The 12915-nt window shown below is 40.2% G+C and overlaps 1 protein-coding gene across 3 annotated transcripts; it reads left to right on the forward strand.

Annotated features, from left to right (window-relative positions):
• Positions 1-4762: 4762 nt before the first annotated feature.
• On the forward strand, positions 4763-9899 carry LOC117027375 (P antigen family member 1-like). Of its 3 annotated transcripts, none has more exons than XR_004423901.1 (4): positions 4763-4854; positions 5955-6080; positions 7184-7309; positions 9128-9899. XR_004423901.1 is itself a non-coding variant. In XM_033115061.1 (4 exons), exons 1-4 carry the CDS (start codon positions 4779-4781, stop codon positions 9148-9150), a joined length of 381 nt encoding a protein of 126 aa, XP_032970952.1. In that variant the 5' UTR covers positions 4769-4778; the 3' UTR covers positions 9151-9899. The 3 variants fall into 3 exon arrangements, 2 of the variants coding, with proteins under 2 accessions (XP_032970952.1, XP_032970943.1); XM_033115061.1 differs by having other exon boundaries at positions 4769-4854; positions 5955-6110; XM_033115052.1 differs by having other exon boundaries at positions 4769-4854; positions 5955-6110; positions 9600-9899.
• The last annotated feature ends 3016 nt before the right edge of the window (positions 9900-12915 follow it).

Below are 12915 nucleotides of genomic sequence, written 5' to 3' on the forward strand. Positions count from 1 at the left end.
ACACATATTTTGTTGTTTATCACTAATAATTTGTTTTATATTTACACCTTTTCTGAATGGGACTCATTATCGAAAGAGGGCCCTGCATGTAAATATAACTAGCTTTTGACATAGTAATTTTGGCTTAGTGCAGTAAGGGATTGATGTCACTACCATAAGAGTTGTCATAGACCCAAATGACTCAGTTACACCTGCGGTAAATTACAATTCATTGTAATCATAAGACCGTCCATGGTGTAGCCCTCAGACTTCCTGGACAGAGCTGACGCTCTCTATTCTTACTACACGATGGCAATATACAGGAAATGGAGATGTCTGTGCTTTATCTTCAGACTATGAGTTAAAATAAGGTTTCATTGTACAGGAAAACAGAGATACGCAGTGCACCTTTCCATCACACTTTTCTCCCAGAAAATACAGGCTTTTGTTGCTACAGCTGAAGGGATGAAGATTTTAATTTACTTATTTAAATGCCATGGATAATGGTCAAAAGGATAACTTTTTTTTTTTCTTAAGATCCTGACCCAGAAGCTGATCTCCAGGAACTGGCTCTCGCTAAGACTGGGCGTGAGGGCAAAGTGAAAGGGGAGAGTTTACCAAATTTACAGCCCTTTCAAATGCCAGCAGCAGGTATGTGATCCATGAAGAATGAAATTTATGTGTTTTCTTCACAATCCCATCTCCGATGCTATAGAGGTGCCATGCTGTAAGATTAATAGAGTCACATATAAAGATAACTTGTAATAGACTTCTGCCGCAAGGGCCTGACTGCCTGACTTAGACTATTGGAGATAGAAACAAATGATGTCAAAGCTATATTAAATTATAAAATACAAAAGCACATTGTTACCTTTGAGTATCTTATAACTAACAGCAGATAATTTTCAGTTCTTTTAGAATTCCTGCTTTTTAGAACACGTGAATGCATTTGTCATCAATATCAGGTTGTATGAAATATGCTGAGGCACTGAAGTAGGTTCTAGTACCAGTTATAAATAATGTGTGTTTCTCTGGAGAATCTCATAACTTCAAAAACACCTTTGCTCTTTTATAATGGTGAAATCAAATCATATACATTAAATCATTAACAATGGTGATTTTGCCTTCTCTGGTATCTTGCATAGCATACAGAGAATACCAAGTTGCTTCTTTTTCGTGACTTATACCATGTTCCCCTGAAAATAAGCCTAGCCGAACAATCAGCGGAAATGTGTCTTTTGGATCAGACAGTAATAAGAGACCCGGTATTACATTGTATTATATTATGTTACCTTATGTTGTATTCTGTTATAATTTATTATATTATATCATGTTATATTATACAAGACCCGGTCTTATAGAAAAATAAGACCGGGTCTTATATTAATTTTTGCTTCAAAAGACGCATTAGAGCTGATTCTTCGGCTAGGTCTCATTTCAGGGAAACACGGGACGAGAACTATCATCTTGAGTCACATATTCAGATCTGAGTTGAGACTTCATAATTAGTAAGATAATCAGTAAACACTTTCCTTGAAGTTCCTTTGTATGGAGACCCGCAGAGATTCTGTGAAAGTGTGGTCCTCGGGCTATTAAAACAATTGCATATTAAATTTTTTCCCCAATGAAGCCTCACATGACGGTGTCATGAAATGGCAAGAGGAAGTCTCATTTCTGGTTTCTGTGTCTGATCCGTTAGAGAGAATGCAGGCAATCACTGATGCTCCAGGTGGGAGTGAGTGAGATACCTGTGCTGAGCATGCTCAGTCCCCACTGTCAGTTATTGACTGACTTTCCATAACCCATGTATGGACCACGTGATATGATCATTTGTAACTATGCCGAATGTGGCGTATTGCTGCTTTCTGTCTCGCAAAAACAAATTATTATGATTTGAAGTTCAAGGACTATAAGCTTAATAATTTCTGAGTCGTCAACTTAAGGCTGTTTACTGCTCAAATGGAAGCTGTTCTCCAGAAAAAGGTCAGCCAAAGACTGAGGGTGAGGACACAGATGGTCCTGATTGTCAAAGGCAAGACTTTTCCCAATCTCCAGCGGATTGATGTGCTGGAAGCAGTGATGTTACCCAATTAGAATGCAAGGTGTTTGGTTTCCGACTTTCACAATACAGAGACGACATTACTAGAGCTCGCATAAAAGATTTTTGAATGGTAGTTCAGACCCAAATGCCTGACTGCCTGACTCCCACTCTATCAGTTACAGAAACGGGTTGGGTCAAAGATATATTGAACTATAAAACTTGAAAAACTGTTCTTAGTTTTTAGTACATGTAGTTTAACAAACAGGAAATGATTTTCTGATTCTTGTATACTTCCTTCTTTTAACAAATACAGAAGCATTTGAAATAATTACCAGTTTGTGTAACATATGCTGAGATAAAGAAGTAGTCTCTAGTATCAGCTTGAATATAATGTGTGGGATTCTGGGAGAACCCCTTAACTTCTAAACCAATAGCTCCTCTTACATAAATAGTAAATTCAAATCCAGATGTATAAAAATCATTCTCATTGTTGGTGTTTGTGTTCTCTAGTTCTCTTGTATGTAACACATAGAATACAGAGATGCTCTGTTTTTCATGACTTATTTCTAATAGTATAACATCTTGAGTGACATTTCAGGATTTCATTGCAACTAAGATAATGAGTAAACAGTACGCCTGATCTTTAATTTTTTTCCTTTTTTTTTTATTTTTCGGTATGCAGACCTGTATACTTGCTCTTCGATTCTGACAAACTTTGAATTCTTCTGGCTCTTTGAATATAATTGCACTTTAAATCCTTTCCCAAATAGGGCCCCAAATGCCCAAATTGTAAAACGGCACGAATTTTCTGTGGCGGGCCAGCCGCCACAAATCGAACAGTACCTGAATGGGGGAGTGGGAATGAAAAAAGACACTCACACATGTAATGATGAGCTGGTCTTCAGTGATCCTGAAGCCAGAGTTTACTTTCCTTTACCAATTTATACCACCTGTGTACCTGCAGCTTAACAAGCACGAGTGTGCATTACCTCATTGAGAGTAAATTTTTCAACTTTTACATAAAACTACAGACTCACTGAAACTTCCCCAAAGTCATTATCTCAATGACAAAGCCCACCAATTACCCTGATAATCATCAGTGATCTGTGTCCAGGAACTGGCCATTCCCACCTCATTCCTCAGCAGCTTGCAAGCACCCTCCACTTGCAGGCAGAGACAATGCCTCAGGAACTAAAACTGAGCCAGTCTGCAAGGCTTCAGAATAACAAGAATTCATGGCTCCCCACATCTTTCTAATTGCTAGATTCTATGTGTGATCAGGAAGAGAGAATGCAGGCAGTCACAGTGTCTGGGCCGATGGGAGTAAGATCCCTGTGCTAAGCACGCTCACTGTCACCACTGTCAGTCTAAGTGAGTTACTGTCGGGAATGACAATGTGCGCACGATGATATTATCACCTCTAAGCATATCAAACGTGTCATAGTGTAAGTTCGTGCACCCAGCAATCAAATGATAACATTTCACGCTCAAAGACTACAGCCTAATAATTTCTGAGTAACCAATTAAGTATGCTTACTGTTGAAACTGGCAACGTTTTTTTAAATATCACGAATATGTATCTGTGATGTGCTGGTTTCTACAATCCGCAGATTTAATAGTGATTGCTAGAAGGAATCATTACATTCCTAAAAAAATGAATGCACAGAGATTAGTATTAACTAAAGGATTATGGGAAAAATCTCACTCTTGTTATCATAAACAATGCTGTACAGGGTGGTCCTAAATTCCGTTACATCTTTGTCCCACAGTGTGAATTGCAAAGAGAAAGAGCAAGGGAATGGTATGACTTGCCTCTAACAGAGTCTGATACGTGCATTCTTGTCCCTTTGTGACTTCTTACATATGTGTTGCATTACTCAGTTCTCCTATTCCATTAAACAATAAAATATTCATAATTAACGAAAGAGAACACCACTGCCATTTTCACAGTCACATTATGATATTTTTAGTGTGGCACATAGAGTAATTATTAATTAAAGGTAACATGGAAACTTGAATAAAATATCTTTATGTAAAAAATGACACCTCACGATTTCTACCTGTTGTTTATAATAACACTTGCAAATTTCCCTACATTACCGTAGTGGAAAACAATAAATACAAATGTTACATACTATATGAATACCAGGAAAGTAGGAACGTCCCTAGGAATAAAAACTGTCAACTCGGGAACCTTTAAACTCCAGGGAATGTCACGTCATCAGTAAAGCAACGAGCCTGGGCTATCAGGTTAACTGCTCACAAATTACCTTCCTAAAATTTCGTCTGCTGAGAATGTTCCTCTCAAACGTAGGAATGTGCGTGTTTCATGTCTCAAAGGACAGTGAAGGCCCCAGAGATTGTTTTTGACTCGATGAGATTATTGCATGTCATGTGGGCATCACTTGATTGGGACAGGTGACCGATGCGGACTGGAGAGCTGCATTGGAGCTCTGGATTAATTTCCCCAGGGGCTTTCTCTGGTTCTACCCCTGGAGGATAGAAGCTGAAGACGAAGCCTGTCTCGAGGTGGCTTCTTCTCTATGTCCTTAGTTGTTGGACTTTGGTTTATCTAGATTCAGGGGATTCTCAATGATGGCTGTTCTACAGCTTAGTTGTTATTTTGATGTGGTCAGGAGAGGACGCAAGCACAGTATTTACCTAAAGACCATCCTCACTGGAAATCTGAAAACGTTTTCTTATAAGGGCCTGACCCGGAAACTGATCTCCAGGACCTGGCTCAGCTGACCACTGGGGGATGAGGGCAGTGATGGTCCCTGTCGCCTTGGAGGACATTTTACCAAAACTAGAGTCCATTTATCTGCCAGAAGCAGGTACGTTACTCATAGGAATACAATTTTGGGGGTTTCCGTTTGCCACAAGCACACCGTTGCAAATATAGAGATAACATACTCTAGCATTAATAGAGCTCACCTACGAAGATTTTTTGAATGGTAGTTCAGGCCCAAGGCCATTCTGCCAGGCTTATAGTCTGTCAGTTACAGAATCGGGTTGAATCAAAACTGTATCGAATTAATAAAATCTGGAAACCTTTTCTTTTGTGTGTTTTGTACTTTCACCAACAGCTAATATGTTTTACAAGCCTCTATGATTTCTACCTTTGTCCAATACATAATGGATTTGAAATAATTATCAGTTTGTATGCAATATGCTGAAGTAGTGAATTAGGTGTTAGCACCAGCTTTAATATAATTGTGTGATTCTGAGAGAACCCATTAACTACTGAACGGTTCTTTACTCTTGCATAAATCATCAAATCCAAGCAGATATATAAATATCATTTTCAGTGCTGGCTTCTGTGTTCTCTAGTTCACTTGTATTCACTACAAAAATAGAAAGATACTCTGTTTTTCATTACTGATTGGTAACAATGTATCATCTTGAGTCAGATTTCAAGATTTCATTGCAACTAAGATGATGGGTAAATACTCGACTTGAAGTTTTTTGTTGTTTTTGTCCCTTTTGGGAGAACGGAATGCTTGTTTTTGGATTCTTTCTAGTTGTGAATTCTTCTGGCTCTTAGACAGCAATTGCATTTAAAATTTTACCGCAATAGAACCTCAGATGCTTGAATTATAAAGTGGCAAGAATTTTCTAGTTCCTAGTTTATCTGTCTGGGGATGTAGAGAGAATGCAGGCACTGATGGATGTCCTGGCGGATGTCAGTAAGATAGCTCCGCTAAGCAAGCTCACTGTCACCTTCGTTAGGCTATGATAGTCATTGTTGGTAATAAAAGTATGCAAACTATGATATTATCACCTCTAACCATATCAAATGTGTCATACATATGTTTCTGCCTTCGAAAAGCAATTGCAATTGTTTGCATTTCAAGTTCAAAGACTATCACCTTAATAATTTCTGAGTAATCAACTTAGTATCCTTACCTTCGCAATTGATAACCTTTTCTATTAGGAACTGATCTGGAAATTGATGTCCCGGACCTGGCTCAGCTGAACAGTGGGGATGAAGGCAGTGAAGGTCCTGATGTCGTGGAGGACATTTTACCAAAACTAGAGTCCATTTATATGCCAGAAGAAGGTTTGTTCCTAGGAGAATACAATTTACAGGGTAACTGTTTTCCACAAGCACATCTTTAACAATGTAGAGTTAACATACTGTAAATTTAATAAAGCTTAGATCTAAATATTTTAACTTTAATAAAGCTTAGATCTAAATATTTTTCCCGAGTAATAGGCCAGCTGGCTGTCTGCCTGACTTACGTTCTATCAGATACAGAAACGGTGTGTGTCAAAGCTAATTGAATTATAAAATATGAAAGCCTTTTGTTACTTTTCATCATTTGTACTTTGACCCACCGCAAAATATTTTCAGAAGCTTCTATACTTTTTGCCTTTATCATGCATTTGACATAACTGTCGTTTGGTGTGAAACAAGCTGAGGTTCTGAAGTGCCGGCTTTAATGTAATGTGTGAGATTCTGGGGGCACCCCTTAACTTCTACACGGTTCCTTACTTTTATATAAATAGTGAATTCAAATCAGATCTATATTAATAAAAACCATTTTCAGTGCTGTTCTGTTGTGTTCTCTAGTTCTCGTGTATGTCATACATAGAACACAACGACATTCTGTTTTTCATGACTTATTTATGACTGATGACATATCTCCTTTTACCAAATTTTAAGATTTCACTAAACTAAGATAATGAAATAAGTCCACTTTATGTTTCTCCTTCTGTATGGAGACCTGTATCCATGTGGTCAGATTCCGTCAAATTCTGACTTCTTCTGACTCTTCGAAACAAATACAAATTTTAAATCTTTTTCCCCACAAAGCCTCAAATGACTGAGTCATGAAATTGCCAGAAATAGTCTAGATTCTATTTTCTGTGTCTGATCAAGTACAGAGTGTTCATGCAGTTCCCGATGACCAGGCGGCTGTGGGTAAGATACCTCCGCTAAGTGTGGTCTCCTTCATCACTGTCATTCTTCGTGAGTCCCGCTAATACGAATGTGGAGACTAGGGTATAATCACCTCTAACCATATCAGCTGGGGCATCGTATACGTTTCTGCATCGAAATGTCCATTGACAAGATTTGAAGTTCAAAAGACTATAAACTTAATAATTGCTGCGTAATCATCTTAGGTATGCTGGCCGCTCACATTTATAACATCTTTTAAGGGCCTGATCCGGAAGATGATCTCCAGGAACTAGCTCAGCCAAATGTTGACCAGGAGGGCAGAGATGGTCCTGATGTCACGCAGGAGCTTGTATCTAAACTAGAAACCATTCACATGCCGGAAGCAGGTGTGTTATACAATGAGAATCCTATTTATGCGTTTACCAAATCGCTGACCATGAATTCTTGAGCTTTTGAATTTCAAGGCAGCATTTTGTATTTTGGGAAGAACTTGCCTCTCATTAGTCTTCTAAACGTTTTTACTGTACATTTGCTGAAGCGTTTCATTAGACTATTTACATTAAGAGTTTTCAGACTACTTCCAGGAGCCCGTTAGACATAGCGAAAATGTATTCATAGGCATAACATAGCCTATTAATGTACGTGTTATAAGATAGCTGCCAAATTGCTTGAGCATCCAATATCCAAGTTCAGGTAAAAAACCACAACAGGGTAAACCAAAGGGACAGGATACGAGATACGTAATAAAAGTGTAAATCCTTAGGAAAGGAAACATAATTTCACTAGTAAATCAAAAAGATGGTTCTTCTAAAAAGCATTTGTGAAGAAATTAACCATCGGACCTATGGACACTGAAAAACTTTTGTGAAGACTGTCCATGAGTTACATGATCTTGAAGAATGTGGAAGAAATCCAAGTACACAGGTTAGAGAATATGATTGAGACACTAACAGATATTGTTTTATATAATTGAAAGTGAGTACATTCTTGACCTCTAAAGTAGTATTTTCAAAATATGAATGGAATGGTTGATATTCTAGGAAATATATATTATTTAATATATCCCAGTAATACTCGAATATCTGAACATCACAGATATCATGGGAGTGCTTTGGAAATTCATCAGAATTGTCCCTAAAAGATCTTACTTTAGTTAAGAACATGGTAGCGTATGCTTGAAAATTGATGAGAATAGATGTGTAAGCATTCTCATCACAAAAGATATATAACTATGTGAGGTGTTGGATGTGTTAATTACTTCCGTTTATCTTGGTAATCATTCCACAATGTATAGATACATCAAATCACCATGTTTCATACTTTAAATATATACAATCATGTTTATTATTTTTTTCTGAATAAAAATTGAGAGAGCACTTCTTTTGGAAGAAAATTTACCTTCTAGATATCTTCCTCTTTCTCTCATTCTCTTTCCTTATCACTCCCTCTCTTCAGTCTTTTCTTCTTCTTCCTGTATTTTTTTTCCTTTTCTTTCTTTTTTTCCTTTCCTTTTTCTTTCCATGACATACGTCCTTGGCATATACGTTCTTTACATTTTGGTGTCAGAAATGATGGTAATGACTTAAAACTAGTGTGACCGTATAATTTATTATATAAATTGAAAGACTTTCAAGTGTGGAAAAGACATTATTTATTATTATGCTTGGACTACAGGTGAAAATGGGGACACATTAATACCCCACTTAAACAATCACACGATGGCTAATATGGCCCAAAGAAACGCTTTTCCATTCCTGCAACAGAGAGAAAACACAAATGTAGTTCTGGACTTTCCTTTTACTTCACTTAATCAGTAACCAATGTGACATTACTGTTTTAAGTATGTTATGCTCAGAAAATCATTTCACGTCAAAGCAGTTAATTGAGACATTCTTGAAAATTTCTTTCATCTCTTAGGATTTATGGGGTGTTGCTTGGATTTTTAGTAAAAGGATACGCAATTTTTGATTTCTGTTTAAAACTTCCATTTAACATTTTCATTCTGTGTTATGTGTTCCGTACAGAAACATTCATTTCATGTCCTTGTACCAATAGAAAGTGTCTTGCGCTGAAAAGTAGTGGTAAACGACATGCTTTGAAGTTGTTTTTACAAAACCAGAGCTGCAGTGTCCTTTGTACACCTACAGTGTAATCTCAATGACACTCTGCTCAGTTGCATTCCCACCTTCATGTTTATCGTGCAGGGGAAGGGCAAGCACAGGATTAAGGAAGATGAGCTGAAAACACGAAAACTACCACGTGGGATATCTGACTGTGAAAATTGTCTCAGTAAAGGTTTTTTGCTTTCCCCAACGAGCATTACCAAACTTTTGTTAAATGTATATCTAAGTGTTTGATAGTATTGAGAATTGTCTTGTTTTTTGAAATTTTATATCCTGATTGAAGTTGTATATACAGATATATCTTCACACTGGTATTTCTCCAGCAACCTTGCTAAATCTGCTTATTAATTCTGAAAGGTTCTGTCTAGATCCTTTTGGATTTTCAACATGCACAGTCATATCATTTGTGAGTACGAGCAGAGTTTTCTGCTGTTTGAATTGAAACATGTTGTCTTTTTTTCCCTTTTCTCATTTTACCACATTGGACAGAGCCAGCCAGTACAGTGTGAATAGAAGCAGTAATAGTGGGCCATCTTTCTCTTCTCTTTCATAGGAAATGCAGGATTTCAACATTTCAGCAAACTACTGTGAAGTAGAGGAAGTTCCACTCCAGTCCTGGTTTGCTAACAATATCTATCTGCAATAAATGTTGACTTTTCATCAAACACTGGTGCATTAATTGAGATAATTGATCTACACCTTAGTGTCATATGTTTAGGGTGCTCATGTATGACCTCCGGAGTGACATTAGCATGTGCTTTTAGGTCCTGCACTTTGGTACAAGGGTTACACTAGATTCCTCAAGTGAACTCCTCTGTACAAACTCTTTTAGTCTCTGGACGGGAACTCTGTGCAAGGCTGGGAGGAACATAGCGCCAGCTTTCCCTTGTTCAGCTGTTTCTGGCTTCCTTCTTTTTTTTTAGTACTGGACCCCACTTCTAGGTGAGTGACAGGGCAGCTCCAGGTCCCCATCACTTCAGCCTTGGTGAGGTGCCGTCTTTTCCGCAAGATACCTCTAGTGAGGCTGTGGCTCTGAAAGCGACCTGCTCCTGTTTCTGTGATGAGGTTAATCTCCCACACACACTAAGTGAGACATCCTGTCTCTGTTAAGTTGCCTGGATAATTTCTATCTGTGTGACATGGTGGGGAATGGCCTGCCCGATCCTTCAGCTGCGTCCAGTTATGACAATACATCCCTGTATTGAGTTCTATACTAATGCCATGAATAATAATAACTCCCATTTGGGGGTGTGTGCTATGTACTGGCCACTTCCCTGAGCTAGGTTCCATACATTTATGTCATCATTTCATCCTCAGAAGAAAGTAAGCCAGAATGTCCACAAAATTTATATTTGATCACCCCACAATTTGATAAAAGTTGAGATGACACTGTCCAGGCGCTCTAGCTCCCAATTCCAGCCTGGGGTAACACGTATCTCAGGCATCGCCGGGGACTCCTCTGGTCCCATTTCGGCCATACTCATTGTCTATAGATTTGATTAATTAGGAGCGGATGAGGGAAGAGTGGATTGGTTGTGGGGACAAGGAAGTCTAGAAATCCAGGCCCACTCGGGACAGTCCACATGCTGATGGCAGCTGTGGCTCGTCCTGGGGAAAGGGATGGACCCCAATACCCGGTGTCAGAGCTGTCACCCACAGGCACCATGGATGGTTGTCGGGGCTCAGGAGTGTTTATGGGCCACCTCCTGTGGATGTGGGGTTCACACTAACCCCCGTAGGGAAGGATGCCTAACTCACCTTGACCAGAGGCGAGCAGGATTGGTCATCATACAGTTATTCCAGTACTCAGACACGAGAGGTCATTCTCAGAATCCCTCAGCCCCCGAGGCCCTTTCCGTCCCTGGAGTGAACCTCCTTCCCTCATAAGGACACGATGGTGACTGCAGACAGCAGGGTCTCCAATTGCCCTGGCCTCTCCCCTACAAGATGGATGGAACAGATGATACACAATCATCTCCCCAAATCCCCGTTCGTGAGCCAGTTGCGTAGGTAAAGCCAAAACAGGGAGACACCAGTGCTTGGCGATAGACAAAGGGTTATTCGATTTGGCCAAACGAAAGGACCCGACAGCGAGACTTCTCAAATCCTTCTCTCAAAACGCAAACGGAGGGCGTGTTTATGCAGCTAGGGAGTAGAGGACAGGCCGCTCCGGGGAACTGAGGGAAAAGTCTGTGTGTCTTCAGTCACAGGTGACACTTTTTCATATCAGACTCCTGGGCCTCAGCAGCTGGGCACCGCTACCTTGGAGAGATTCCTTCTTACATCAAAGCAAACTCATCATTTCTGCTCCAGACCCAGAAGTTGTGTCCTCCTGATTGCAAACAAATAGTACATCAGCAACACAAAATGACATTACGACAACACGGGTTGCGGGTTGGAAGAATCAGGATTCTGCGGACTGTCTCATCATTGTCTGTCAGTGAGGTTATCTTTCAAGCAAAAAGCAGAAACCAGACAATGAGCACCGCCTTGGTTAGGCGATCATTGTGGTGTGGTTAACCTGGTAGAGCTTTTGCGAATCTTTTCAAACATTTCTCCAGGAACTTGCTTTACATGTAGTCCTTCAGAACATGAGTAACATTCGTTCTTTTTTATTTTTTCAACCAACAGTTTATCATGATTTCTTTTAGCATCTGTACTATTATGTTATGCATACTGTTCCTTAAATTTTGTTTTTACTTTATTATATAGTTTGGCTCTCTTTCACTATCAGTGTCTATAGATGTACGGATTTGTATTATCACTCAGCTGGGGCTGCCATAACAAAATATCATAGAATGGGGGCTACGACAGCGGGAAGTTTTTTTCAAATTCAGTTTACATTCATTATTATTTTGCATTAGTTTCAGGTTACAGCAGAATACTTAGACATTTCTGTAATTTATGAAATCATTCTCCCGTTAATCTAGTACACGAACATACTTTCCTCATCTTTGATTATAAGCTGTGTGACACCTGGAGCAGTTCAAACATTTAGTGAAAGCCAATATCTATTCGCTAAATAAGAATTAAATTATTTCATTCTCACTGCCAAAAATACAAGGGGCATTAATGTCACAAGGGGCTCAGCTACACACAAACAGTGTCACTGGCCACACGGCAGCCCTGAGCTGAAGATTTGTGGCTCTGTGTCCCAGGGTGCAGCCTGTAGGCTCTCCGGGGAGGCGTGTGAGGCCTCTGAGAGAAGGGGAGGTGTGAGCTCGGGTAGCGATTCCCTGAGCTGCTGGTATCTATGTCCCTACGTGTGACTGGGTCTCTGGTGAAGGTCCCTGAACCGTTGGTGGGTCTCTGTCCCAGAGTGTGACGTCTCCGAACTCTGCGGAGGAGTCTTTCTTGGTCCAGAGGGTTGGTCTCTAAGCTGTTCATGGATCTGCATCCCGGGATGTCTGTGAGAGCAAAGCAGGAAGGACCTCGCTTACTCAGTGCTCTTGCTAGCTGTGTGATTTCACCTGTGCTGGGGTTTCTCCTATCCCTGCCCTGGTGCCACAGAGATAAAATGTTAGGGTGCCCCTCCTCAGGGAGGTCAGTCCTCGGTCATGTGCAGCTCGAGGAGCCCATGGTGACCATACTGATGAGAGCAGTAACTGCTGACATCACACCACCTTTGCTCAGGGCTCTGAGACACACCTATGGCCACATATTAACTCAGGAAATTGGCCCGAATACTTAAGAGCAGGTCACCCTCTTCAGAGCAGGTGCCTGGGCCCAGTGTGGATGGAAGGTCTCAGCTCCTGAGGAGGGAGGAAGTGGAGGTAACCGGGGCTCCTTGGAGGAGGCAGGGAAGGCTCAGCACAGCCAAGGCCAGGTGGGGGAGCCAAGGAAGGGGAACGGAGGAGGTTTGCTCAGGG

Source organism: Rhinolophus ferrumequinum, chromosome X, assembly GCF_004115265.2.
Source record: "Rhinolophus ferrumequinum isolate MPI-CBG mRhiFer1 chromosome X, mRhiFer1_v1.p, whole genome shotgun sequence".
In the NCBI taxonomy this organism is placed as follows: Eukaryota; Metazoa; Chordata; class Mammalia; order Chiroptera; family Rhinolophidae; genus Rhinolophus; species Rhinolophus ferrumequinum.